Source organism: Staurois parvus, unplaced genomic scaffold (assembly GCF_062004578.1).
Source record: "Staurois parvus isolate SC_StPar_1 unplaced genomic scaffold, SC_StPar_1.0 ptg000230l, whole genome shotgun sequence".
Lineage (NCBI taxonomy): Eukaryota > Metazoa > Chordata > Amphibia > Anura > Ranidae > Staurois > Staurois parvus.
In genome coordinates this window covers 5772819-5799358 of record NW_028318026.1, presented here as the reverse complement: position 1 = coordinate 5799358, position 26540 = coordinate 5772819, and the positions used below count along the sequence as shown (strand labels likewise).

Sequence of the window (26540 nt, the reverse complement as noted above, 5' to 3'; positions counted from 1 at the left end):
TTACTGAAACCAGTCACCTGTATGGCTCTCTCTGTAGCATCTCTAAGCTGGCTTCTTCTCCTCACCCTTCTGCTGTCTTTCAGCTGCTGCAGAGAGAGTCATACAGGGGATCAGTTCCAGTATTCCGTGCCCACCCCCCGCACCTATCACTCCTCATGTACACCATACTTTTCCCCTTGCTGTCTAGGCCCCCCTGTGTGCCCCCACAGTGCTGCTACATTCCCTCTTTTCCTTCCCACCAGCAGCTGCAAGCACACAGTAGGATCCTTCAGGATAGAGAGCGGGGGGAAAGATCTGGTAAATATGTCACATTTGTCAGCCACTTCCTTTCCTGAATGAACACAAAGAGTACCGATCACTCAATGTGTTCATTCATAACTGAAGTATAGCAAACTGTGCCTTTTTTTGGGGGGGGGGAGGGGGGTCTGTCAGGTTGGCTGCATGGAACCCTGTGGTTTCTAACAGCAGCCCTGAGTGAGTGGATGGAAAAATGCCCCCCCCCTCCCCCCGCCACTGGGACATTGTATTCCAAGGCTGCATTCACACCTTTGTGTTCCAGGAGCACACGCAGAAGTGTGTGCTTTCCCAGCAACACGCAAACAGCGCGCCAAAACACGCATCATGCATGGGGTGTCATTTTTTTCTTATTGGCACCCCAAATGCAAGTAGCAGTTACAAGTTTTGCTGAACAACAAAATGTGTGATAAACGTGCCAAAACATGCACTGCAAAAATGCACAAGGCTCACTTCTAAAAGAAAAACGTGCAGGAGCTACTTTGGCATGTTTGTCACAAATGGGGCAGCCCATTCAAGTGAATTGGCTGTCTTATGCTGCTGCATGAAAAACATGCAAAACAAAAAGCACACAAAAAAGCGCTGCATCACATTGCGAATGGGGCCTAACACTGCCACTCACAGCTGTCTCAATATACTGATCAGTAACTGCAGCTGAAAACTGCCAATCTCTTCACAAGTGTGACTGAGCCCTATACGTTTTTACTGAAGCTTTACAACAATTTCTATCCCTATCATCAATTGTTTTCTTTGCTATAATAATCTACATATGTCTTCTATTTGTAGACTTGAAATTACATTTGCAGTCCACAGACTATGGAAACTTCCTGGCCAATGAGACAGGTCAACTCACAGTACCCATCATTGATGGAAAGCTGAAAGAGAAGCTAATGGCGGAGTTCCACTACTTCAGGAACCATTCCTTCGAGCCACTGGCCACGTTCCTGGACTTTATTACGTAAGAATTTAAGGAACAAGTTTGACATTATTACTACAGAAAGATAGGGCATACGTTTACTGGTGTACTAAAGAAGTGAGGTGCAGCGAGGTTAGGTCAAGGGAACGTGAGCCCAATTTACTAAAGTGTAAAGTGAACCAAACTTTTTTTTCTACTTATTATTCAATTGTGTGAAGAAGTTATATTTTTCAGAATCACCTGCACATAATTAAATGTTTGGTGCAAAAATACGTTCACTATACCTTACTTCAATCTAGAAATAAATGTGAGGCCCAATTTCACCCAACATTTCAGGTCCATATATACTCTGACAGGCATTAACTCTTTTGTCTAAAGAAAGAAAAAAAGAGCAGTGCAAACCTAAACAACTAAAAGTATGAAAATTTGATATTATAGTAAAGTGCTCAATATTAAAAAAATGTACATTATATGCGTAATCAAAGATGGATATTTACGTTTTTGATTACTATAGTATTGATTTTTTAAATACTTTTGTATAGATTAGTGCTGCTCTTTTTTTCTTTGTTTAGTCACCAGGGTGGATTTGATTTAAAGCATAGTTTTCTACATAGACTAATTCTTGCTGGTATAACTTTAATATGCAAGTAGATGAAGATTTATAGAATAACTTTTCATATTAGTTTTTTTATCCCCAGTTTAATAGGTTAATCATTCATATTTAGACAACTTTTCTGTTGTACTTAGGAAGGAGAAAAATAATCATTACCATAATAATAACAATTTAAATAGATTTATTCAACTGAAACAATAACATTCCAGCATATGGTATTTGCTTAAACAAACATCCATGTTTGTTAACTCATTTGGCTAAACAAAATATATATATTTTAAGAAACCTAGACTGTCAGCCCCTTCCTCCTCACACTTAGTTTCACTTTCTTCTTGTGCAGATCTATTCCACTCCAAACAATCAGAAAAATATTGTTTCTGTTCTATTCACTGAACTTCTTGAAACTTAGCACTGAAGGGGTTGATTCTGTATTCATAGGTTTGTAGAAGTTAGGATTAAGGTCTTTTTCTTAACTCTGTTCATGTTATAACATTTTTGCTGTGAAGAAGAGGCATGTGATCTCCGCTGAGTCAAATTCAGTTTTGAGAACTGCAAAAGTAAACCAAGCATCTGTGATAATATCTTGTAGGCAGAGAAACTGCCCAATAATCTTACAAAAACCTCTGGAAGAACATGACATTGTAAATGGATTAATGGAATTTATTTACCAAAACAATTAAACATATACAGCCTTATTCTACATAATTAAAAAAAATAATATTTATTTCATGATGGAATAACCTTTGGATGGTAATATATTTTCCTCAAAAAGCATTTTATTTTAAAAAATCCGATTTAAATAAAAAAAATCCGATTTAAATTTAAAAAAATCTGATTTTTTTGATTTTTTTTTTAAAAAATCATTGATTTTTATCCACCCTGTTAGTCACTGTAAAGTACATGTAAGGGTGCACATAGAGTGGCAGCTGAACTATTTAGTGGTTTCATACACATTTTTCACATTTTTACATACGCATTTTTTAAGGCCATCTATACACAGTACGGGTGTTATTTGAATATTCACCATTAACTCTTTTGTGCTTGGGGAAGTGGGCAAGAATAGGCAAAGCTAAAACATAAAATATATAGCGCTTAATGAACACATATTTTCCTTCAGTTTTGTTAAAGCATTCCTTCAAAAGTGGCCTTTGTTGTTTTTTTTATAAAGCATTGCCTTCAACAATGGCCTTTTCAAAGTAATGATCATGTGAAAAGGTTGGTGATGAAATGCAAAGAATACCATGAAATACCATTCTTTAGGTATGTTCTTGAATACGCCTCAGACAGCAGTACATCTCTTGTAGGAGACCATAAGTGTTTTGTGTATGCTAGATTCCCCATTTGAAATAATAAAGCATTTGCTGCTGTTTTAAAAATATCTCTATCTGTTGGTCCCAAGGGTCAAATATAGAATAGAAAATAGCATAACGAATATAACATATAAACATGTGTAGTGCTTGGCGCTTGATCTCATGACCTGAAATAAAGAATCTCACCACTGTCACCATTATAGTGCTTGCTGCCTAATGCAATGATCAGATCTTGAAGATGTCTCCAAATGCCTGGCACTGTACATCTTCAGTTCATTTGCAATGACCCCCAAAGAAATTGATAATATGCACACAATTAAAAAGAATGAAAAAATAACATTTACTTAACTGATAACAGATTACAGAAATAGCAATCTCAGGATTGCCCGTTCCTCAGCTGGGGCTGATTTATAGACATCTTGCCTTGCAGATTGCTTAGTTTTGATGGTCATGATGGCATTTCTCCCATCGTAAAGGCCCCATTGTAAACCATACAATTTTGAGTCTTGGTCATACAGTGTTAAAACATTTCAAAAGTATAATGTCACTTACAAAGTTAGAATGATTCCATCAGCAGCTCCACTCCTGATGATTATTATAAAACTCAGCTCATTCCTATTTTGTTTCTCTGTTGTAGGCAAGACTCTGGGGGAGATTTACTAAAACTGGGGCACCCAGAATCTGGTGCAGCTGTGCATGGTAGCCAGTTAGCTTCCAAATACAACTTATTCAATTAAGCTTTGGCAATGAAACCTGGAATCTGATTGGTTTCTCTGCAGAGCACCAGATTTTGCACCATGTAGGTTTAGTAAACACCCCCGTTGCTCTGAGAATTCTATTTCTGAATTTAGTCCAATCTAAGATAATATCTTAATATGAAGACTATATATTAATTTAGGAATACACACATTGAAATCAACATACCAACATACCACCAAGGATAAGGATCTTTATTTAACTGTGATATTAAAGTGTTACTAAACCCAAGACCCTACATTCACTATATCTGGTCTCCCACAGTACACAGAACATGGAAAGGCAATTATTTTAGTAAATATAAACTGCTAAATACCTTTTCTCATCAGCAGTTAGAGCAATCTTGGGACTTCATTAGAGCACTGGATAAAGGAGGAGTTTTTTTTCTGCTCTAGGAGGATGTGAAACCTCTGACCTCTGTCTGGACAGTGCTGATTGGCCCTGTGCTGATTACTTGCGCTCTCCCAAGAAAAAAAACAAACTTTCTAGCAATACACACCAAACTTAGCACATGCATGTGACTATGGATTCAGTCTGTATCAGGTGGTCATTTCAACAAGTGGAGGGGCAGAGAAGAAAGGATCAAACAGCCTTTTTACACAATGCAGAGCATTCACCCCTTAGGTTCCACAGTGAGTACAACAAGCATGCTTTACTGCATATACAGACTGATTTTACTGTTGTGGGTTTAGTAACACTTTAATTTGTACAATCTAGTTGGTAACACTTTTTTTCTGCACTGAGCATTAAAGGGGTCAAAAATATCACATTTTCTATATATGAAAGCCCCAAATGTATTGGATATTTTACTAACAATGTAGATGTAGCATTTTGAGGCCTAACTGATATAAGCAATTAGGCAAGCATGGTATTAATAACTTCTATTTTCAAAATTATTTCCACTTTCCTGTTATAAAAGTTGTGCCCCTTTGTTCCTCTGTAATACAAATTTATAAGTTCAGTAAAGTCGTTACCCTTTAGAGTCCATTTGGAATTAGTTTTAATATAGTAGTTTGTAATATAAAATGATAGCTGTAGTATGATTGATCTAATCTTCCAGAATGGCTGTCATTGTATTGTGAAATATATAGTCCTTAGATTAAAGTATAACTAAAGGCAAATATTTTTTTTAGTTTTGGATAGAGTGGAAAGGGATTAGAACCCCTGTCAGGTTTTTATTGCTGTCTGTACCCCATTAGGGAGATTCACCCTATTTTTCCTGTTCACAATTATCATTGAAAGTGAAAGTTAAAGAAAATCCCAAATTTTGAGTTGTCCCCAGAAAAGTAATAGAGGGGAAATCTTCCAATGGGGACACTAGTTCTGGTGACCAGGGGGTTCCCCAAGGAATTCCCTAATTTGCAGGGATTTCCTCTCACTTCCTATTTGGCTATGGGACATAAAGTGAAGGGAAATCTATCAAATGGGACACAGATGGCGAAAAAAATTCTGACAGAGGTTATAACCCTCCCTTGTACTACCCAAAATGGAAAAAAACAGCTTTTCCTATAGTTCTACTTTAAATGCATCTGCCATTCTAATAACTTTATATCATATCATATTTTACAAGCCAGTCTGACAAATAAAAGTCAGGTGGATTCCATATTTTCCATATTCAATATGTATTATGTAGATATTTTCCAGCAAGCATAAAAGATAAAAAGATTTCCAGAGAAATAACTACTCAGGACTATTGCTGCCTTCCCTATATGTATCTTTTCCTTTTTTTTTCTTACAGGTACAGCTACATGATTGATAATATCATCTTGCTGATCACAGGGACCTTACACCAAAGACCCATTTCCGAGCTAGTTCCCAAGTGCCACCCTCTGGGCAGCTTTGAGCAGATGGAAGCAGTCAACATTGCTCAGACTCCTGCAGAACTCTTCAATGCTATTATAGTGGATACTCCTCTGGGTAAGAAAGTGTAAAATCATGAAAGAAACCTATAGACTTTCATATTTTTTTTACAATGTGCATGTAAAAGAACTAAAAGAAGAAGTATTTCTCCTTAAATTTTTGTATTTATGTTTTTTGTTGTGGTGTAATTAAATACCATATTTAAAGATATTTTGTATCTCTTTTTTAGTTGGACAAATATAAAAATGATGACCAAAAAATTTTGAATATTTATCCATTCATAGCCATTGGGTGGCAAGTCCAAATCTGATACCCCAGAGTTTTTAATTGCTGGGTTATTGATTCAGCTGACCAGGGGCTTTTTACTGCTTTTAAGGTTGTTTCCTATTTTTGCAAATATTTTGGTTTAAAAGCTTGCAATTCACAAACCCATAGTAGCTGTGAACCCAAACCCACACTAGCTGAAACACACAAGAGGGACCTTGAGCTTAAAGCGGAGTTCCAGCTTAAAAAAAAAATTAAAGTCAGTAGCTACAAATATTGTTACAAATATTACTGTAAGGACACTTACATGTCCAGGTGTTCGGTGATGTCTGCGCCCAAGGCAATTTCATCAGCTTCAGGTGCATGCGCTGGCATTTTATCTAAGGCAGGGGTAAGCAGCTGTTGCAGGACTACAAGTTTCATCATGCCTCTGCAAGTCATAACTGCAACTGTCAGTTTTGTAATGTTGCAATGCCTCATGGGAAATGTAGTTCCACAACAGCTAGAGAGCCACAGGTTGCGTACCCCTGATCTAAGGGAAACCGACAGTGAAGCATTTGGTTACAGCTGGTTTCCTACTGCGCATGCGCAAGCGGTATTGCATTTTGTGATTGATTTTGCAGTCTTCTGGGACCTGTAATGTGTTCCAGAAGGCTGCGGGGGGGAGGGGGGCCAGAGATCGCTGAGGTAAACTCAGCTGGAAGTGGGTACCTGTCAGAACCAGTTACTCGCTCCCCCCAAAAAAAGTGCCAAATATGGCAGCGGAGGCCAATAAGCAGACTTCCCCTTCTGAGTAGAGTTCTGTTTTAAAGAATAAGTAATTATTAGGTCCACTCTTGATTTATACTTCCCAGCCTACCCAGGGTTAGCTCATTCTTTATGTTCTGCGTTGCTTCCAGCATGCTTTGATTGTGGCTCATTCTCTAGAAGAAACCATACCAAACATTTTTTCCATTAACGTAATTTACTTGGCCATTATCATCCTTGCTGGAGTGCTGGAATACATAAAACACTTCATTACATAGTTACATAGTTATATAGTTAGTCTGGCTGAAAAAAAAGACAAAAGTCCATCCAGTTCATTAAACCATTAAAAAAAAAAGTTATAATCCTATACCCACAGTTGATGCAGAGGAAGGCAAAAAAAACCCCAGCAAAGCATGATCCAATTTGCTCCTGCAGGGGAAAAAAATCCTTCCTGATCCCCCGAGAGGCATTCGGATATTCCCTGGATCATTGTTTTATCTTCTTCTGTGTGCAATTACAGTTAAAATATGCTGCAGATGGCAGGAATCTGAGAGTACACTATGTGCATTTATTTCCTTAATAACCAGCACTGGCCCACATTTAGAAACATTTCTGTGAAGTGGAGTCTGTCTGGAGGAGGCATAGGAAGAACAAAGCTTGCAGTGGTGATACTAAATGCGTTGGATCCAACATTTTTTTCAGCATGGAGTACTGCAGACAGTGTGGATTCCCCATACATATTCAGCTATTCAGCTCAATACCCTTTTTTTGGTAAGGGAGCACTCAATGAGCATTAGACTCCAATGTATTGGATCCAAAGTCTCCCATTCTTTGTGAAATCATAAATCTGAGGCTGCTCCTTTTAAAAAAAAGTTCTCAATTATATTTCCTAATATCTTTTTAGAACTCTGAAACACAAACATTATTAGACCCAGGAATACCCCTTGTGCAGTACGTTTCCACCAAGGTGCATTTTAATACTGTCCTCAACCATATGCATATGATTGCCTTCAGTCATCAAAGAACTAAATGCAGCCCAACCTGCAGAGTGTGACACAAGTTAGACCCAAACCATGTTTGATGCTCATATGCATTGGACCTTGATCTGTACATAAACAGTTGCTGTAGTAAATATTTGTGGGTTTTACATGTAATACTATGTTGTGTTGTAATTGTAGCTGAATTTTTCCAAGACTGCTTGTCAGAAAATGACATGGATGAGATGAATATTGAAATTATGCGCAACAAGCTTTACAAGGTATGTTCTTCCACATATAACAGTAGAAGACCACATACTATTATTATTATTATTATACGGGATTTATGTAGCACCAACAGTGTGTGCAGTGCTTTACAATATAAAGGGACACAATACAATTACAATACAGTTCAATACAGAAGGGATAGGAGGGCCCTGTTCATGGAACTTACAATATAAAGGAAGGGGGAGATCGTACAAAAGGTAGTAGTTGTGAGGGATAATCTGATGGAGGTGGCCAAAGTACAGTTTTTAGGTGGAGGTGGGTTAGGCTTGCCTGGATAAATGAGTTTTCAGGGTCTACCCAAAGGTGGACAGGGTAGAAGCAAAACCGGACATACTGGGGTAGGGAGTTCCAGAGGATAGGAGAGATTTTGGAGAAGTCCTGCTGGCAGGCATGGGAGGAGGTAACAAGTAAACTAGAATGCAAGATGTCTTGGGAGGAGCGGGGCGGACGATTTGGGCAATATTTCAAAAGGAGGTTGTTGATGTAGATGGGGGCAGTGTTGTGGATTGTTATATACAAATGTTGTTGGTTAGTATTTTAAATTTTATACATTGGGCCAGTGGAATCCAGTGAAGGGATTGGCAGACAGAGGCAGAAACCATGGTTTGGTTAGCAAGGTGTATACAGTAAGCCTAGCAACAGCATTCAGGATAGAGTGGAGGGGGGAAATTGCCTGTGTAAAGGTAGGCCAGTGAGGAAGGAGTTGCAGTAGTCAAGGCAGGACATAACCAAGGAGTGAATAAGCTGTTTTGTAACGATGTTAGTTAGGAAGGGGTAAATTCTGGAATGTTGCAGAGGTTAAGGCAGCAATTTAGCCAGTGATGGGATGTGGGGCCCAAAGGAGAGGTCAGAGTCTAGGGTTACACCTAGCACCCTGGCATAAGCGGAGGGACCAGTAACTGTACTGTTGATTTCAATGGTAAAGTCTTGAGGCAGTGAATCAGGGAGGAGGAAATATTACAAGCTCAGTTTTAGACAGATTGAGTTTGAGGTAATGGTGTGACATCCATACTGATATGTCACTCAGTAAATATTTGGTACGTATGGAGATTGAGGGGGTAAGCCGGGGGGGGGGGATAGATCTGGGTGTCGTCGGCAAAGAGGTGGCATTGAGGGGTAGTTGCCCAGGGAAGAGATGTAGTGAGAGAATAGGAGGAGCCCAGTTTCAGAGCCTTGGGATGCCCCAACAGAAAGAGTAAGAGGAGCAGAGGAGATAGAGTAGTAAGTGACACTGAAGGTGCTCAGAGATAGATAGGAATTGAACCAGATAGGAGCAGAGTCGTGGAAGCCAAGGGAGTGGAGTCTATTGAGGAAGAGTGGGTGGTTAACTGTGTGAAAAGCAGCAGAAAGGTCTAAGTATGAATATGGAGTAATGGCTGTTGGTTTTAGCAGTTTGTAGGACATTAGTGAGTTTTTGTGGGGCAATTTCAGTGGAATGTTTTGGGTGGAAGACAGACTGTAGGGTGTCGAGAAGGTTGCTATCAGTGAGGTAGCAACTCATACTATTTTGGTCAAGGCATTCAAGAAGCTCGGAAGTAAACGGGAGGAGAGAAATGGGTCTTAGGTTGTTTGAGCAGGTGGGATCCAGTAAGGCTTTTTGAAATATGCGAGTGAGCAGTGTAAGTTTGGGAAGGGTGCAGGTGGAAAGAGAGTGATTGAAGATGTGGGTTAGAGAGTGTAGGATAAAACAGGAAGGGGACCATAGTAATTGTGAGGGGACAGGGTCCACTGGACATGTGGACTTTGGCAACTTCCTTCCTCAGGAGTTTGGCAACTTCCTCAGTGGTAACACGGCTGAGGGAGGAAAGTATTGAGTGTGATGTTGGACCTGGTATGTTGATTGGAAGAGAAAGCTGGACAATGGAGATCTCATCACAAATAAGAGGGAAACTGATATAAATAATAGGGTCCAAGATTTTCACAGATGGCTCCACTGTCAAAAATTAATCAGGAACTGGCCAAAATTCTTTCTGCTTCCTGATGATTTTTTGATAGTCAGTGGAGCCAACTGTGAAAATACAATTGTCTCAGGGGAAGATTTGTCTGTGTGAAGTGTGATTGGAGGAATTGGGCAGATTTTCTTTGTTCAGCCAGAAGGAAGTTGAAAGAAAAAGAACTATAAGTGTATGGTTATCTTAACAAGAGAAAGATGAGGATTTGGAACCCAGGTGGTTCCATTAAAACTCTCTTTTTTTCTAAAAAAAATTGTCATGTAAGGTTTTGATTAAAAAATGTGTTAGCATGTTGATGATAGAGAAAGGAGGAACCAGTGGAGCAAAATATAAGGTTAAACTGTAACTTTAATAGAAACAATACACAAATAGTGAACAAATTGAAGAATATTGGTTTACTATCTATCTATATCTATATATATATATATATATATATATATATATAGTGAGGAACAGAAGTATTTGAACACCCTGCGATTTTGCAAGTTCTCCCACTTAGAAATCATGGAGGGGTCTGAAATTCACATTGTAGGTGCATTCCCACTCTGAAACAGAATTTAAAAAACAAATTCAGGAAATCACATTGTATGATTTTAAAAGAATTTATTTGTCTTGCACTGCTGAACATAAGTATTTGAACGAGGAAAGAAAAAACAGAGGGCGCACAGGCCTAGTGCATTACCATAAAAAATGTTTAATAAAAAATAAAGTATGTGTTGTACTCACAAACGACAATATAGTCAAGGTACATCATAAAGAACAGCTGGGTCAACACCGCGCTGAGTAACAGTCCGCAATAGGGAGTATAGACATCCAAAAGTCTGACGCGTTTCGAGGATTTGCGTCTTCCTCAGAGCCAACTGACCAAATGTCTGCTCCCCCTTTTATATGCTCACTACTAGTTAAACCAAAGGTCACATGGGCCATCCTGGACACTCCCCTGTGCAGGTGGAGCAGTCACAGGGGCAATTGACATAGTGTAAGTAAACACGAAAGGTCTATAAAAATATATATATAAATATCCAAATGGTATGCAGCGCTAGATAATATATCAACCATCAATATAAAGATGGATATAACAGTAAATCCTCAGTCACAATATGAATGATTCCACATAAGTGAAAATGTGAATGTACAAATATATTGAATAAATCCAATACGGCTTCTGGGCGAATCTGGTAAATGATTGCGCTTACCACAAAGACATACAAACAGGGCGTTGTATGGATGGATGGACATCCGGGCCTGATCAGCAAAAAGGACAGCATCCGGTTACCAAACGAAACTTTCAGGGATGGTGGAACCCCCCAAGATCGTCGCCTGATTTTGCCAGCAGGTCAAACGCAGTCCTCTCCAAATGACGTTTCTCTAAACTGCTCCACCTTGATGGGGCTCGTAAATAACGAGCCAGAGTAGAAAATGGCAATAATAGTGAAGTATGTCTGTTTATTGGGTAAATAACACCAACAAATGTAAAGAACTCACAAAATGGGAAAACACAGCCCAGGTCAAACAAAGAGGTTCCCTGGTGATTAGTGGTTCCCTGATAATCAAATGGCGTCTGTTGGGTGGATCCCCTATATAAATATATATGTGTATAAATAAAACCATTGAAACTAGTGACAATCATAAAATCATATGAACCATAAGAAGTGTGCACAGTGAAAAATAAATAAGTGGAAAGTTACACATATATATAAAATAAAAATCCTTCCCTGGTGATGCACTGCACTGCTCGTCTTTAAATAAATGGATGGATGGATGAGCAACACTATGAAGCTGCCTAGTGCTCTGCTTGCCATAGACAACCATGGGACATGGATTTAATATAGAGAGTAGAGCTGAAACCCAGCAGAGACACTTATTAATTCATAGAAATGCAGCCTACAGGGTGTGTACTTATCATTCTAGTAAAGTCATATGATGAAACGTAGGTATGTGTGGCAATGTAGTGCACCATGGATGGATATGCATATGCTATACTATATACAAGAACAAAGGAGATAAATCACTAGTAAAACATAAATGTTGATATAAAACGTTACAGAGTTCACAAAGTTTAAATAACTTTATTTTTTTGTTCTTGGAATGCAACTCATCCTTCTTTTTCCTCCAAACACGACGAGTAAAGTTTAGACCAAAAAGTTCTACTTTGGTCTCATCTGACCACATGACTTTCTCCCATGCCTCCTCTGGATCATCCAGATGGTCATTGGCAAACTTCAGACAGGCCTGGACATGTGATGACTTGAGCAGGGGAACCTTCCGTGCAATGCATGATTTGAAACCATGATGGCTTAGTGTTCTACCGACAGTGACCTTTGAAACTGTGGTCCCAGCTCTCTTCATGTCATTGACCAGCTCCTCCCTTGTAGTTCTGGGCTGATTCCTCACCTTTCTTATCATCAGTGATACCCCACGAGGTGAGATCTTGCATTGAGCCCCAGTCCGAGGGAGACTGACAGTCGTCTTTAGCCTCTTCCATTTTCTAACAATTGCTCCGACAGTTGATCTATTTTCACCAAGCTGCTTGGCAATTGCAGCGTAGCCCTTTCCAGCCTTGTGAAGGTCCACAATTTTGTCTCTGGTGTCTTTTGACAGCTCTTTGGTCTTGCCCATGGTAGTAGTTGGCGTCTGAATGACTGTGGGGTGGACAGGTGTCTTTTAAAGAGCTTAGACAGGTGCTACTAAGTTAGAATAATAAGTGGAGTAGAGGTGGACTTTTTAAAGGCACAGTAACAGGTCTTTGAGAGACAGAATTCTTGCTGTTTCTTAGGTGTTCAAATACTTATGTTCAGCAGTGCAAGATAAATAAATTCTTTAAAAATCATACAATGTGATTTCCAGAATTTGTTTAAAAAATTCTGTCTCTCAGAGTGGGAATGCACCTACAATGTGAATTTCAGACCCCTCCATGATTTCTAAGTGGGAGAACTTGCAAAATCGCAGGGTGTTCAAATACTTCTGTTCCTCACTGTATATATACACAATAAAAACAGTGAAATATATACAGTAAATACTCAAAAGATAAGCCCCTGATGTAAATAGTCCAAATGCAACAAACAAAAGAATAAAAAATGAACTAATGAACTTAAATAATCAATGACTTTGAGTCCTATTTTGTACAAATATCTGCAGTAAAGTGGACAAGGAGCTATAGGGTGTTTGGTCCAGACAGAACCATGCCCCTACAAACAAAAAAAGCTTTAGGACAGCAAAGACTTTTAAGTGACACTAAACTCTATTTAAAAAAAAATCAAGCAAAAAGTCTTAACTCAAACTCCCCTCCATTGCTATATACTTTGTGTTAGAGGGTGGCTACATTGGTTCTCCATGGTTCTACTGTATGTATACACTCTCTCGCTTGCTCCCAAGATGGACTATGGACTATGGGGTCTGTGGTGTGCCCAGAGCAGTGCACATGATCACAACTAATGTGCACTGCTCATCCCAAACAATCGGAAACAAGAGGAAAAGGACAGATTTAGTAGCTCGTGGAGGACATTATAAGGTGGAAGAAATCACAGTAAGAAACTATTTCATGAGACATTAATTTAGACAAATTAATTAGTGGAAGCTTATGGATTATTTTTCAGAATTAGTGTATCGTTTGTCATTTTAAGCACTTCATTATAGGAAACAATTATATAGGCTGCAACTAAATAATGCCTTATCATCTACACTCAGGCCTGTTCCTGCTTTGATCAAGATGACTAATTTAACTTAGGTGGCATTGTCAAGGGATGGCATGAGGCAAGGTTCATAACCTGCCTTATAGTACCTCCTTGGCTGCCTGCAGCTGGGTAAGAGGATATAGAATATAATATATTCTGTAGGATATAAAAAAGGTCTGTATCCCTTTTGTCTTTAATCATGAGAGATTTCTGGGCTTAAGGAATTCTGGAAGTAGCAAAGAAAATGGCACTGTAAACTATACTGTAAATAGGCCCTATGTAACAAAAGTAAATTTATATGTTTTAATAACAAATACTGTAATAGTAATTTTTGTTCAAAATAAATTAGGCTTAGGTGTATGTTCTGTATAGAACTTAATGAATATGTTTTCTCTGCCAGTCCTACCTTGAAGCATTTTACAAGTTAAGCAAACGTCTCGGAGGGACCACCGAAGAAATTATGTGTCCTATGCTCGAGGTACAAACATATGTCCACAGCTTACAGCAAAACTAAAAACTACCCTATTTTTTAACATCCATTTCACATGAATGAAAATATCCCGGAATCAGATTATAGAGTTTTATGATGTTTACATGTTCCATATGGCATTTGTGCACCTGTGCCTATTTCTTTATCTGCCCTGACTATACAGGAATGGTAGACCAACAGTAGACCAGCACTGCCTTATGGAAGACATAGTATATTATGAATGAGATGATATTTATCATGCTATCAATCTTGGGCATGTGGGTTGGCGTTCACATCTATAGAAAGTTCTCTATCTAGGGACTAATTGTAATTTAAAGTTTCTGTTTCTGAAACTTTGTGTTTCTGTTATCACTGATGGCTGAGTGTAGTGGTGGAGACTTTAATCATTCTCTCTCCCAAACACCACCTGCCATGTATATGATCACATACATTTTCTCAAAGCATATTTTCATGCAATCTCTGTTCCTTTTACCTACCCCCCCCCCCCTTTTTTTTTGTGCCTACCTTTCCTATCGCCAGGTTACTCACTAAATTAGTTCAATGCAATTTGTTTTTACAAGCAATGCAATGCAGGGTGTCACAGGGGTGTTGTCTTTCTTAAATGTAATCTCTATTAGGACTTTGGAGGGGAATCTAGGGTGATACGGGATACTCCAAAATGGGACATATTGCTAATAGAGGACAACTCTCACTTAGCAGCAGTAGCACTAGTAGAGATAGACTTAGATAGTTCATGGCTGGGGACCATGAAGCAGAATGAGCATAAAGGCAGACTTGAGCAGAACATGGTTCACAGCTGAGGGCCATGAATTAGCTTTAACACAGATAAAGAGGCTCTACATTCAAGATCCTGGCAATAGTCAGTTCACAGATGCAGCCTCCAGTAAGGTAGTCTAACCTCCAGTCCAGAAAGAGGGGTCTAAGGACAAGCAGCCCTCCTCCTCTCAGCTCACAGATCCATTCCCACAGGGGGTAAAAGACAATCTTCTCAGAGCTCCAGACTATTTAACCTCCCAAAGAAATGGATAGGCCCTACTAGGTATTCAGGTCAGGTATTTGAATTCACGCTCTTTAAGCTTTAGCTTTTTTCTTCTAGAGGCAGGGAGAAGGAATCAAACTCCCAGTCTGTGAAGCTCTGAGCAGACCAAACTAAGCAATGCCTGCTCCTGTGATTACAGCAGAAGCTCAAAAAACAAAATTTACCTAAGAGCCTGGGAGTTTTCATTCTCCTCTGACTGTCCTAAGAGGCTGCATGACCCCTGGCCCTCTGTTTGGACAGCACTGATTGTCCCTGTGATGATCACATGCACTCTCCCAAAAAAACTCTCTAGCAATACACAATAAGCTAAGCATGTGACTGAGTAACTCCTAGAGCTCTGTACAATCAGAAGATGGATTTGGGACAGTAGAAGAAAGGGAGAATCAGAGAAGGCAGGATCAAAAAGGCTTTTTTACACAATGCAGAGGATTAACCCCGTAGGTTCCACAGCGAGTATAACAAGCATGCTTTACGGCATATACAGACTGATTTTGCTGTTGTGGGTTTAGTAACACTTTAATAGAAGTAACTTTCAGAGTTTACATGCTTGCTCATTCATATTGCATCAAATATAGACATTTGTAGATTAGTCACTAGAAGGAGCTTTCAGCTGCTCTGTGCATTCACTCTGTTTATTGAGATATTAGCCACATATGGAATGCATTGTTTTCAATGAGTTGGCCAGACTTGCATTGTAAGAAGGAGCAGTAAAGTATAACTGTCTGTAGCATTGCAAAGCAGGAATCAGAGCCTGTGGATATAATGACCAATGTCTTTTTCCATATCTATATACATATAAATCCACATTATACATTCAAACAAGGTTTTAAACATTTATAAAGTTTTTTTTTTTAAATCTATCTGATCTCTTATTATCTATCTTTGCAACAACAATTCCATCAAGTGCATCAATTGATCCTCATCTACTCTAAATGGGGCCCTAAGTTCTAGAGCAGCCTTTTACAGCCAGGGTGCCTTCTGGGTTCTACAGGGGAGCCTTGGCAAAATGCCTAAAAATTCCAACAAATTGTCAGCAAGCAAGCAAGTGGATCAAACCTGCCATTTTGTTATACAAAGCCACAGTTTTTTCGTGCAACATTACAACCTTCGGTATAGTGTGGGCCAGCCATTGGCATCCGAAGGACCAAAGATGTCATCACTTAATAAGAAGGATATCAGAGACCTGCACAGCATCCTTATTTGCCTTTCCCCTGCCCCTCTCTATCAGCACCAGGGTCACATCAGCAGAAAGAGGGAGAGAAACTGAGAAAAAACAGAAACTCTAGAATACTAATCAATGTTAGTTTGCAAAGGTGGAGGATTAAATCACCTCCGCTGTTGGGTGACCCATGTGTATGGATGTGGCTGTGATATTTATTTATTTTAGATACTTATATAGCGCTGTCAATTTACGCAGCGCTTTACATATATATTGTACATTCACATCAGTCCCTAACCCTCAAGGGGCGTACAATCTAAGGTCCCTAACTTACATTCATACATACACATACTAGGGCCAGGGGCATATTTACCACAAGGCATTTGCCTAGGGCAGCATTTTTTAGGGGGGCAGCACTGCTCCCTGGAAGAAGGGACACATGCAGCATGCGGACCAAGTTGGATATGAGAGAGGTTGCAGGCTGCTTGATGGTGTATGCAGAGCCCGACTGTCATTCCTGGGGATGTCCAGAGCTGTAAAGGTGAGTGTCTTTCTCTCTGTCGTTGGGGGTGGGTGGGTGTGAAAGTCTCTTTCAGGTGGCGGGGTGATGAGGCAGAGGTGTTGCTGGTCAGGCTCTCTACGCCGGGGAGGAGGGGTGTCCGATTTTTGTGTTGCCTAGGGCAGCACAAAACCTAAATACGCCACTGACTAGGGCCAATTTGGACAGGAATCAATTAACCTACCAGCATGTCTTTGGAGTGTGGGAGGAAACCGGAGTAACCGGAGGAAACCCACACTATTAGTTTAGTTTTTTACATTATAGACTGGGGTGCCCCAAGTCTGTGCATCATTTTAAAGTGCGTCGTGACCAAAAAAAAGGTTGAGAAGTACTGTTTTAGAGGACCCTTTGTGCAGTTGCACAGCCTGAACAAATGATATGCCTGCTCCTGTTGTATGGAATAGTTGAGGCCAGAGAGACATTTTCACAATGCAAAATAAGCAGTCTCTCTCATAGTACTGTATAATTACTGGCACGTGGGTCTCCAAATTTAACTGCAAACAAGCATTTTTTGCTAACGTGCATGACAACCCAAGTGCATGGCTTATGAAAAGCCAAACGTAAATAAAGCTTCTGGCCACTAGATGTCGGCAGTCTACACTAAACACCGTGAGAAATTGACTGTTACGTGTTTTCTGCTGTATTAGAGGCTAATGAATCCGTACTTCGTATTGACAGATACTATAGTGCTCTATATTTATTCTAAATTATGCTAAAAAAATGCAGAATTCAGGACAGGATATCATTCAGTCATAATACCTGTGTCTGCTCTTTTTTGGTGTTATAGTATGGGTTAAAAATCTCCTCCTTCACAATGTTTTGGGTCTGCAGCAGGAAGCGGAGACAACACGATCATTTCTGTGTGTTTTGAGTACCAACTAGTCATTGCACACAATGCATTTTAATCCAGCAGTGCACATGCCCATATTCAAAATTCTGTTATGGAATTGCAACTGTCAGTGAAGTGATATTATGTAAGTTATAGTGATTGTGTACGCAATTTAAAAGGAAATAACAAGCAGGACGTGCACAGAGTAGCTCCGAGCCTCCTCTTCTCTCCGCTGGCACTCCTGGCTCCTTCTTTCCAGTGAGTGCCCCCATACAAAGCTGTTTTCTATGGGGGCACTTGTGCAGGCTCGATCTCAAGACCCGCTGCCTGTGTCCATAAACACAGACAGCAGGACTTGGCAGGACTCCTGCCCCCCTTTGCTCCCTCGTCACTGGCTTTGATTGACAGCCAATGGTTACCACTGCCACAGCAAAGCCTGTGAGACCAGGAAGTGAGAGGAAAGAAGGGCTGCAGACGATCGAATCAGGGTTCAGGTAAGTAAAAGGAGGGTGAGGGGGGATACTGATGCTTAAATATTTTTTACCTTAAAGTGGTTGTAAAGGCTCAAGGTTTTTCACCTTCATGCATTCTATGCATGAAGGTAAAAACCTGTGTGCAGCAGCCCCCCCAGCCCCCCTAATACCTGACCCTCATCGTGATCCAGTGATGTGAACAAGAACCTTGGCTAGCCAGGGTTTCTGCCCCATCATTGGCTGAGACAGCAAGCGGGAGCCAATGCTGCTGTCAATCAGAGACAGTGAGCCAATGAGGAGACAGAGGGGGCGGGGCTGAGCCACGGCTCAGTGTGTGAATGGACACACGGAGCAGTGGCTCGGGAGTGTGCCTGCTCGGGTGACCCCATAGCAAGCTGCTTGCTATGGGGGCACCCGACAGGAAGGAGGAGCCAGGAGCACTGGCAGGGAACCCGGGAAGAGGAGGATCCAAGCTGCACTGTGCAAAACCACTGCACACAGCAGGTAAGTATAACATGTTTGTTATTAAAAAAAAAAAAAAAGAATGCAGTAAGGTACAAAATGTTTAGACTTTATAACCACTTTAACTTGAAACAAGTTATAAAATAGAACTTTTTATTAACCTATTTCTAAATTAGTTTGATATGAATTATAATAATTTTTTTGGTCAGAGACGTTCTGAGAAAGATAGAATGTAAAAGGGTTTTTTTCTGAAGCTGGCCTTTTGAGGCCTGATCCTGGCACTGCTGTGGTTATATTTTTGAAACTACCTTTCCAGGATGTCTCTTAAATCTTGGGAAAACCAAGAGGAAGAAAGATAGAAAGAAGGAGTCTGTTCTACGGTGTCCCTTCTAGGACATCTGTCATGCTTCCTTCTTTTTAATATTAGTTTTCATTCTATCTTCTCTCTTAGCAATGCAGGTAATTAGCCGATCCCCATAATAGACATTCCTATTACCAAATTTTGCAGTTTCCATAGAGCTACAAATGATGCAATTTTGAGGTCTGTTTGAACATGTTTGTACCATTTAGGTTCTGAAGGATGTATTTTGGTCATGGTAAATGTTTTGGGTTAATAAAGATATATTTCACTATTCCAGTTTGAAGCAGACAGACGGGCATTTATTATCACTATAAACTCTTTTGGCACTGAGCTTAACAAGGAAGACAGAAAGACCTTGTACCCAACATGTGGGAAGCTGTACCCAGAGGGGCTGGGATTGCTCGCCAACGCTGAGGACTACGAGCAAGTGAAAAGCATAGCTGGATATTATGCTGTAAGTTCATACACCGTCAATGTGTATCTCTTACATACTGTTATTGTGTAAATCCTGAACCACTTGAAAATGCCACCTACTGTATATTTAATTGCTTGGCTTAAATACTCAAAGGGATCAAAGTTTAGAATGACTCTGAATAAGGTTCTGCTTTTTTTAGTGCAGAAATTGGTGGGCTAAGTCTCTTCCAGATTTACTGAAATCCATTCTTTATCCTGCATGAATAGCATACAGGATACAGAATGCATGTCTAAGTGCTTGTTGAGTAGAAGACAGATTGTTCAGAAGTTTGAACACATGCTAGCACCCAACTACCATCTACAATATATATTGCTAGCTTGATGGTAGCAGATTTTGCTAATATACTGTGCTATTCGTTTTGTCACAAAATGAAATGCAAACTAAATTTACGTGATTTGGGGATTTGAATGTATCTGAATCAAAACAGTAACGTATTTCAGCTAATCTGAAATACAATAAACCGGAAACAACAAATTTATTTGTATTCATTTGATTCATTCACTTGACATGATGCAATAGTTTGGGCCTTTTGTTAATGTTTGAAGCATCCCAAATAATGTAACAACATAGCAAATGATCTGAATTGATTCAGATCCATTTGTTTTACTCTAGTGAGCGTAGCATGAATATTCTAATAGGATTCTTTTAGTATTGGGGTTGAAACCAATCATTTAATTGCATGGCCCAACAAACAAAGTCAGTTGGAAATGGGGAAATTAATTCAACTTAACATAAAGAATGAATACGTATTAATTAGTTATGTTGAAACGAGTATAGCCAGTCTGCTGAAATAACAAAAGTGTAAAAGAACTTCCAAAAATACGAATCAATTTGAGGCAACGAATATATACGCTCCGGAAATAATGAATCATTCCAAAAATGAGGTTTTGGGAATTTTGGGGGTTCTGGCCCACATTAGTGTGTTTCAGCACCTCCTGTTTCATTGAAATCATTCATATTTTTTGCAACATAATCTAGCAGAGTTTTGGTCACAACAGGTGTGCATACCCAGCAATTCAGTGCAACAAGAATTATACTGAACCTGGCTTTAGCGATATGGAGCCCTGGAGCTCAGCGCTGGCTGCTGACATCTTCAGGCTGACGACTTCTTGGTCTCGATTGCCAGCTGCTTTCATTGCCCAGGCAGGGATGACAAAGTTGCTTACACTTTCACATGCGCAGAAGTACAGTCATCTTTGGCATTGTCAAATTTTTACAATGAGCTGTGCATGTACTGCTCACGGTACACGGGAGGGCAGGCAGGTAGGTAACTTTAATGTAGAAGAAACAAAGTTGCCTCTTCTGCATTAAAAATCCTGCCTGTTCATCCAGTTTATTTGCTATCCTAAAGTTCTACTTTAGGAGATTTTAGAGAGTGTCAGGTAGTGTAACTCTCAGCATCTATCAGAAATTCAAACTTTAATTTTGGCTACCCTCACCTAATAGTTCATTAGGATCATAACTGGTGAAATAGCAGTAAATACCATAAACATCACTCTAGCATAAGTGGATCACTTATTGAGGTTATGCTAATACGCACCTCACCCATAATTTTCATAGCATAACTTTTAGTGGCCAGTGCTTAAAATGTTCTATAAGAAAAACACGAAAATATAACAATCTGATCTGTCTGAACATTCATGTAGTATATGTGGCCTAATTATGGGGGCAACAGGCACACGGACTGTTTACAGGCTGCCAAAAATGTACCTCTTTACTAAAATAGTAAGCTGTAGTTATCTTTGTTGCAATCTTTTCTTAAGGAATATTCCAATTTCTGTAAAAAACAAACACCAGTATTCACTTGTATCATTTCTAACATTTCAAAATATATCTGGATGTCACAATCTGACATTTGGCAGAACTCATTTATATTCTGCATGGGCTGATTGTTACAATATATGCTTGCATTGCCTGGGCCATGCATGGGCAGCCTTATTTTGGTTTGAATATAAATGAATGTATAGGCAGTGAGCGGTCTTATTCAATTATCAGTTAGAAAACATTTTATCAACTGGCAACCCGTGACCTGATGTATAACAGAACACTGGTTTCCCTTTCAGGAGTATAGAGCTCTGTTTGAAGGGATTGGAACTGGAAGTGGAGAGAAGACATTGGAAGACAAGTTTTTTGAGCATGAAGTAAGAGGTTCCACAACCAACTGGGAAATGATTGAATATGTGTAGCTGTATTAAGTATCTGTACTTTGAAATGTATATGTAGCACCCTCCTAGTTTAGCTAGGGGGAGCTAGAGTCCTGATTGTCAGTGAGGAAGGAGTAGCAGCCTGGGTGTAATAGCCAGAAGGTTAAATTGCGGTCAGGAGCTGAGAGGCTCTGCAGGCTGGCTCCTCTGGAATTTCCCCCTGCTCTAGGGCTTTGGAGGAAGACCCTAGTGGCAGTGGGTGTATCTGAGGAGTGACTGGCTTGCACTCTTTAAGGATCCTGGCCAATCCCTAACAGCAAGTTGGAAAGGGGACAGGACACCCTTAAAATTGTTGAAGCCTGCTCAGCTGCAGGATCGTTTGGGTGGAAGATAGTGATGAAGATGTAAGGCTGAAGGCAGGAAGCTGCGAGGAGGCCCAGTGGAATAGGGCCTCCCTGCAGGCCTGCAGCTGAAAAGAGAGAAGGTCAGAGACTCACTGGCCCCCAGAGTGAGGCCCACCTGTATGGCAAGGAAGGAGTTGAAAGTCCTGGAAGCAGCCACCAACCCACCAGTGGTACAGGAGAGAATAGGAGTGAGTACACCTGCACCCCCCAGGTGGATAGGGGAAGGAACACTCTGGTGGGAAACCAGATTTGCCACCTACCAGTGACTGTTCATCTCTCATAGTGACAGGAACCGGATCCCCTGTTCAGGGATACCTCCAGATTGCTGGGTGAAGAGGAGAAGTTCACCTAGAGTCTGGGGTGGTACATTGGGAGAAGCTGGCTAGCTCTCCATCAGAAACTGTGCTGTAGAGAAGGCTTGTAAATAGTTCCAGGAAGTTATCCTCCGTTTATCGGTTTCCTTGGGCATCCTGTACACCCCTAACCCAGTTCAATTCCCCTAAATAAAACAACAAAACCAAAGCTTAAAGACTGATTTCTGACTCTGAATGCAAGTCTTGGTGAAAATGCGCAATGCATGGCTGTGCAGGACTACAGGGAGACCCAAATCTTCTAGCGACTCCTAAGGGGGTAGTGCTACATATAAAATCTCATCTGGGTGAAGTTTACACACTATATAACTAAACATACCATCCCGCAAGGGTTTCCCAACAAGACAACCCTTTATGACACCCATCCCTTGCTGAGTGCTATCCACTTTGCTGCATCTAGAGGAGCAAAGCAAAAGCTGTGCTATGTGCATTGGGTAGGGAGCTATGTGGTGCATCACGGCTATTTTTTTGTTTTTGATACAGGATCAGAAGGTAAGCAGTCCCACGTGAGAATTTGACTTCTTGCTGGCTCAAATTGGTTTTTGCTGGAGGATCCTCTCTCTCGTAAAGTGTTACCAAACCTCAAAAAATGCTTATAGTACTGCAGACCATAGCAGATAACATGTTTTCATGTCTGTTATACTATGAACTCCTCCATTGAAAAAGGCCCCCTCTCCAGCTTGCTGTTCCTGAGTGGCTTTATCATCTTATGAAGCCACCTTTGCATGGATGTCCCTAGCTCTGTACTCATCTTATTATGTTCATAATAGCTCCAGCAACAAGGCACTATGATACTCCCCCTCCTTGCTCCTCTTTGCACCTTCAGTTTACAGTTTAGGAGTGTTTTAAAGGAACATTTTAACATGTTTGTACATAATTTACAGCCCACATAAATGTTTTGTTTTTGTTTTGAAGGTTAAAATGAATGTGCTGGCGTTCAACAATCAGTTCCACTTTGGTGTCTTCTACGCTTATGTGAAGCTAAAGGAACAGGAATGTCGGAATGTTATCTGGATTGCTGAATGCATTTCTCAGAGGCACAGAACAAAGATTAATAATTACATTCCTATTCTGTAGAAACATTACCACTCAGATTATCGCCTATTATTTATTATACACTGCCCCATTTTGCAGTCTTGTAGAGTTCAACTGTGCCATGATTGAACCCCTTCAATATATGGATTTGAACATGCGTTCTGGAAAGTTTTCTGATAAGCTGTTGTCTTTTTTGCTGTGCTGTTCAACATCGCTCCTATATAATCAGGCACTTTTTTTTACAATGCCCTGAGACATAATACTAGGTTGTGCAAGGCCTCAGGGGTACCTATGCATACACCCGTGAGAAGGTCAGTCCCATTCATGTCTATAGTGATGCAGTGGCAACATGGACACAGCCGCTGGTGCCAATTTAACAGCCATTTGGGTGGCATGTCCCCTGAACTTGGACAGTTTGCATTCTGGGACAAACACCTATGCGGCTGTCAAATTTGGACCAGTGGCTGCATCCACTCAGCCACTGCATCCCAAAAGGTTGAGGAGAGTGGAAAGATAGCACTGGACCCATAGGTTTATTTTACTGGTAGCATTATCTTAAAGTATTAATGTTGGCATAAATGATCTGTATCCTGGGCAGGTGACTTCTACACCCCAGAGGATCTCCACAGTCTCCTTGGTGTGTAGTGTGATGTAAAAAAGGTCAGGGGTACAATTCAAAAAGTAGACAAGGCGTTTCGGGGTCTAAGTGCCCCTTCCTCAGAACTTGACAGGCAACAATGTGAACAAACCAGTAGTGAACTGGACCTACAATGTTTTTTTTTTCAGCGTGAATTAAAAGCACAGGCCTATTCAGTGGCTCGTTTAGCTGCCAAACTCTTTTTACATTGCATCCCGAAAGACATGAATAAGACTGCCTGCATGCAGCTACATAGACCACCTGTGCACCCCATGTGGGAAAAGACAGCCATCCGCATGGATATATGGATAGGTATGCCCATGTGAATGAGGCCTAGTGCAGCAAGGCAAAAAGGAAATTACTGTTAAAAGTCATAAGATATAAGTCAAACATCAAGATGGCCATACATTGGGAAAACTCTTGCATCAAATTCAACCACACAGTTTAGTAAAAGCTCCACATAACCTCCCCACCAGCACTACTGCCACATACATATATGCACACACCTACTTGAATGACCCTGCAGTATAATAGATAGAGCTCATAGGATCTCTGATTCGGCTCCTCCTGGGTATTACAGGTGGGATGGGAGATAATAGCTAAATGTCCTTCCATGGTTTTAAGTTCTGTCTAATCCACCATTGACATTTCCTTCTTCATCAGTAGGAGGCATTTTCCATTATATAAAACAGATAAAAAGATCACCCAGCAAAATACAATGATTTCATAAAGGCCATTGGGTAGGAGCTAGGATTTCAGGTGTAGAAGTGTCACGACTGGAGCCTTCAGTAGGTATAAAAAGTCTGCAACTGACTCAAGAACTATCACTGAGACTCTGATAATACATGAAATTAAAAAATTAAGTTTAAAATTTGCCACATTACAGAAAGGATGTACTGTGTACCATTTTGGTGCATCGGGGGGTCAAACTTAGCCTAATTCCAGTTTGCTATGACTTTAAATAGTTTGTTTGGGCCAAACTGGTTACATGTGTCAAGGATTGGTGGTGTCTGTAGTGCATTAATGATTTTTCTGTGAATTATCAATGGAATAATCCATACAATATGTAATGAATGATTTCATGTCCGTAATTAGTGTAAAAGGCTATTTCAAGCTTAAAAGGTCAATCCACTTTTGTAGGCAAAATTATAACAAATAAAAAATATTAATATAGCATATACAATTGGTACAAAAGTCATATTGCAATTTATTGTTATTAATAATGACCTTTCCTTTTCAAGATGCAGTGCTATCATTTTCTGTAAAATCCAAGGCAATATGGCAACTCGGAGGCCTTCTGTACAATTGGTGTACAGAACACCTCTATGAATGTAATTTCCTGTTTGGGGGAAAAACTCTAAACTCAGATAAAAGTCAGGCTTCAGGAATCCTATGCAACAGAAATGTCATTTTTGGTAAGATACGCCCTAAGGGTTAATCACTTCTAAAGGGATGCAGACACTGCAACTTTTCTCATAACAACCCTCAGATTTCACCAGCTCATGAATTTTTCACTCCTGTTCAGAATCAGTATCTAAAGGCACAAAGTGGAACAAACAACTTTTTCTTCAGAGCTGAAACAGGTAGGAATCTGCAACAAAGATTGTTAAAATCCTTGCAAAGTACATTGATCACCCAGAGGATGAGTGGAGTTACTCTTTAAGTCATGTGACCAATTTATGGTATGTCACTGAGAGGTAAAGGATTTCATCACCAGGTCACAAAACGAATACAGGTTACCATTACAACTAGCTATAATCAGTTATAGGGAAGTTATAATATGTGTTTTCAAGGATAAGTTCACCTTTTGTAACATGTTACGAATGGATCAGCCCCCGCTCCCCATTGTGACAGCTAGCGGGAGACCCCCCCCCCCTTTGCTAGCTGTCACAATTTTCAAAAAAATACAGCCATGCAGGGCACCGCCCACCCGCTGCATCACTGTAAATGAGAACACTGCAAGTTCCAACAACAGGCTTTGCAGCTGTCAGCTTGTAGTTCTCAATCAACTACTATGGTGCTGTGGAGCACCCTGGTAGTTCACTGAGTTTTCCTGTCAGTAAGTATCTGCCTGCCTGTACAAGATGTATGAGCACATAGATACACTGACAGGTCTGCAGGAGACCTGCATGGCACCAGCGATTTGCTGACAGTTGGTGACAGTCTGCAGCGGAACCCTATAAAATTGATGGAGCGTATAGAATTGGAAGATTATACCAAGAAGGAGGAAAAGGAAGATTGCGAGATATCGTTCATTTCCAATATTATCAAGATAGAGAGATCTGAAAGAGGATGAAAGGAAGAGCTACTATAAGACACGGAGAAATAAATTTACAGATCTTCGCTGATCTCGCTGCAGAGACATTGTTAATAAAGAAAATATTGAAACCATTAGTAGAACAAATGAAGAAGCAAACCATTCGATATAGCTGGGGGTTCCCAGCATGTTTG

General features: G+C 40.2%; 1 protein-coding gene across 1 annotated transcript in view; it reads left to right on the top strand.

Moving 5' to 3' along the window:
- The window catches only part of ATP6V0D2 (ATPase H+ transporting V0 subunit d2), a 31932-nt gene extending 8312 nt beyond the window's left edge, over positions 1-23620 (top strand). Inside the window, exons 2-8 of the mRNA XM_089679711.1 lie at positions 1081-1252; positions 5628-5806; positions 7939-8018; positions 14052-14129; positions 19301-19477; positions 21562-21639; positions 23333-23620. Coding sequence (XP_089535837.1) covers positions 1081-1252; positions 5628-5806; positions 7939-8018; positions 14052-14129; positions 19301-19477; positions 21562-21639; positions 23333-23494 — 926 coding nt within the window. The 3' untranslated portion in view covers positions 23495-23620. The remainder of the gene's footprint in view (positions 1-1080; positions 1253-5627; positions 5807-7938; positions 8019-14051; positions 14130-19300; positions 19478-21561; positions 21640-23332) is intronic.
- The last annotated feature ends 2920 nt before the right edge of the window (positions 23621-26540 follow it).